This window comes from Myotis davidii, unplaced genomic scaffold, assembly GCF_000327345.1.
Source record: "Myotis davidii unplaced genomic scaffold, ASM32734v1 scaffold462, whole genome shotgun sequence".
Classification (NCBI taxonomy): Eukaryota; Metazoa; Chordata; class Mammalia; order Chiroptera; family Vespertilionidae; genus Myotis; species Myotis davidii.
Genome location: NW_006293237.1, coordinates 338,699 through 339,322, shown reverse-complemented (window position 1 = coordinate 339,322; position 624 = coordinate 338,699). Strand labels below are relative to the sequence as shown.

At 62.2% G+C, this 624-nt stretch overlaps 1 protein-coding gene across 1 annotated transcript in view; it reads right to left on the bottom strand.

The window, feature by feature from the left end:
- The window catches only part of ARHGAP4 (Rho GTPase activating protein 4), a 26,403-nt gene that overhangs the window by 16,331 nt on the left and 9,448 nt on the right, over nucleotides 1-624 (bottom strand). Inside the window, exon 7 of the mRNA XM_015566028.1 lies at nucleotides 544-624. Coding sequence (XP_015421514.1) covers nucleotides 544-624 — 81 coding nt within the window. The remainder of the gene's footprint in view (nucleotides 1-543) is intronic.

The window sequence follows — 624 nt, the reverse complement described above, 5'->3', positions numbered from 1 at the left end:
CCCTCCCTACCCTCTCCACGTGGACAGCTACAGCTGAAGTCCCACAGGCCCCTCAATAGCATGGCCAGAAACCCCGACGTGCTCAGCCACCCCTCCTGACTGTGCACAAACCCTGCAGCCTTGGGCTGGCAACCCCAGCTCCACCTCAGCTCTTCCCAGCTTGGTGCCTCTACATTCTGATATTCCTGCCACCCTCAACCTCTCCATCCTCTCTTCAAATGCTCCTTATCCCTGATCACCCCAGCACCCACTCTCCGTGTCTCCTTGCGCCTTGGAAACCTCACGGCACTGCAGGAGGCAGGGAGGGTGAGTGGAAAGGCCCCTGGGCTTGGAAGCACCAGAGTTCTCTTCGCCCCTGATGAGCTGGGGGGCAGACAGCCCAGGCCCTCCTCTTACAGCCCTGCCAGAGGTCTGTGGCTCTCCCCTCCGCAGCCCTGCCTTCCCCCCACCACCTTCTAGCAGGCCCCGGTCAGGGCCAGGGGTTCAAAGGGACAAAGGCCAGGAGCCATAGCCTTGAAACTGACCCATGGCCTCCAGGCCCACCTTTTCTACCACTCGTGATCCCTTCTTGACAGAGGTCTTGCGCAGGGGCCCTGCCTCAGTGGGGGTGGTGGCCGTGGCAGG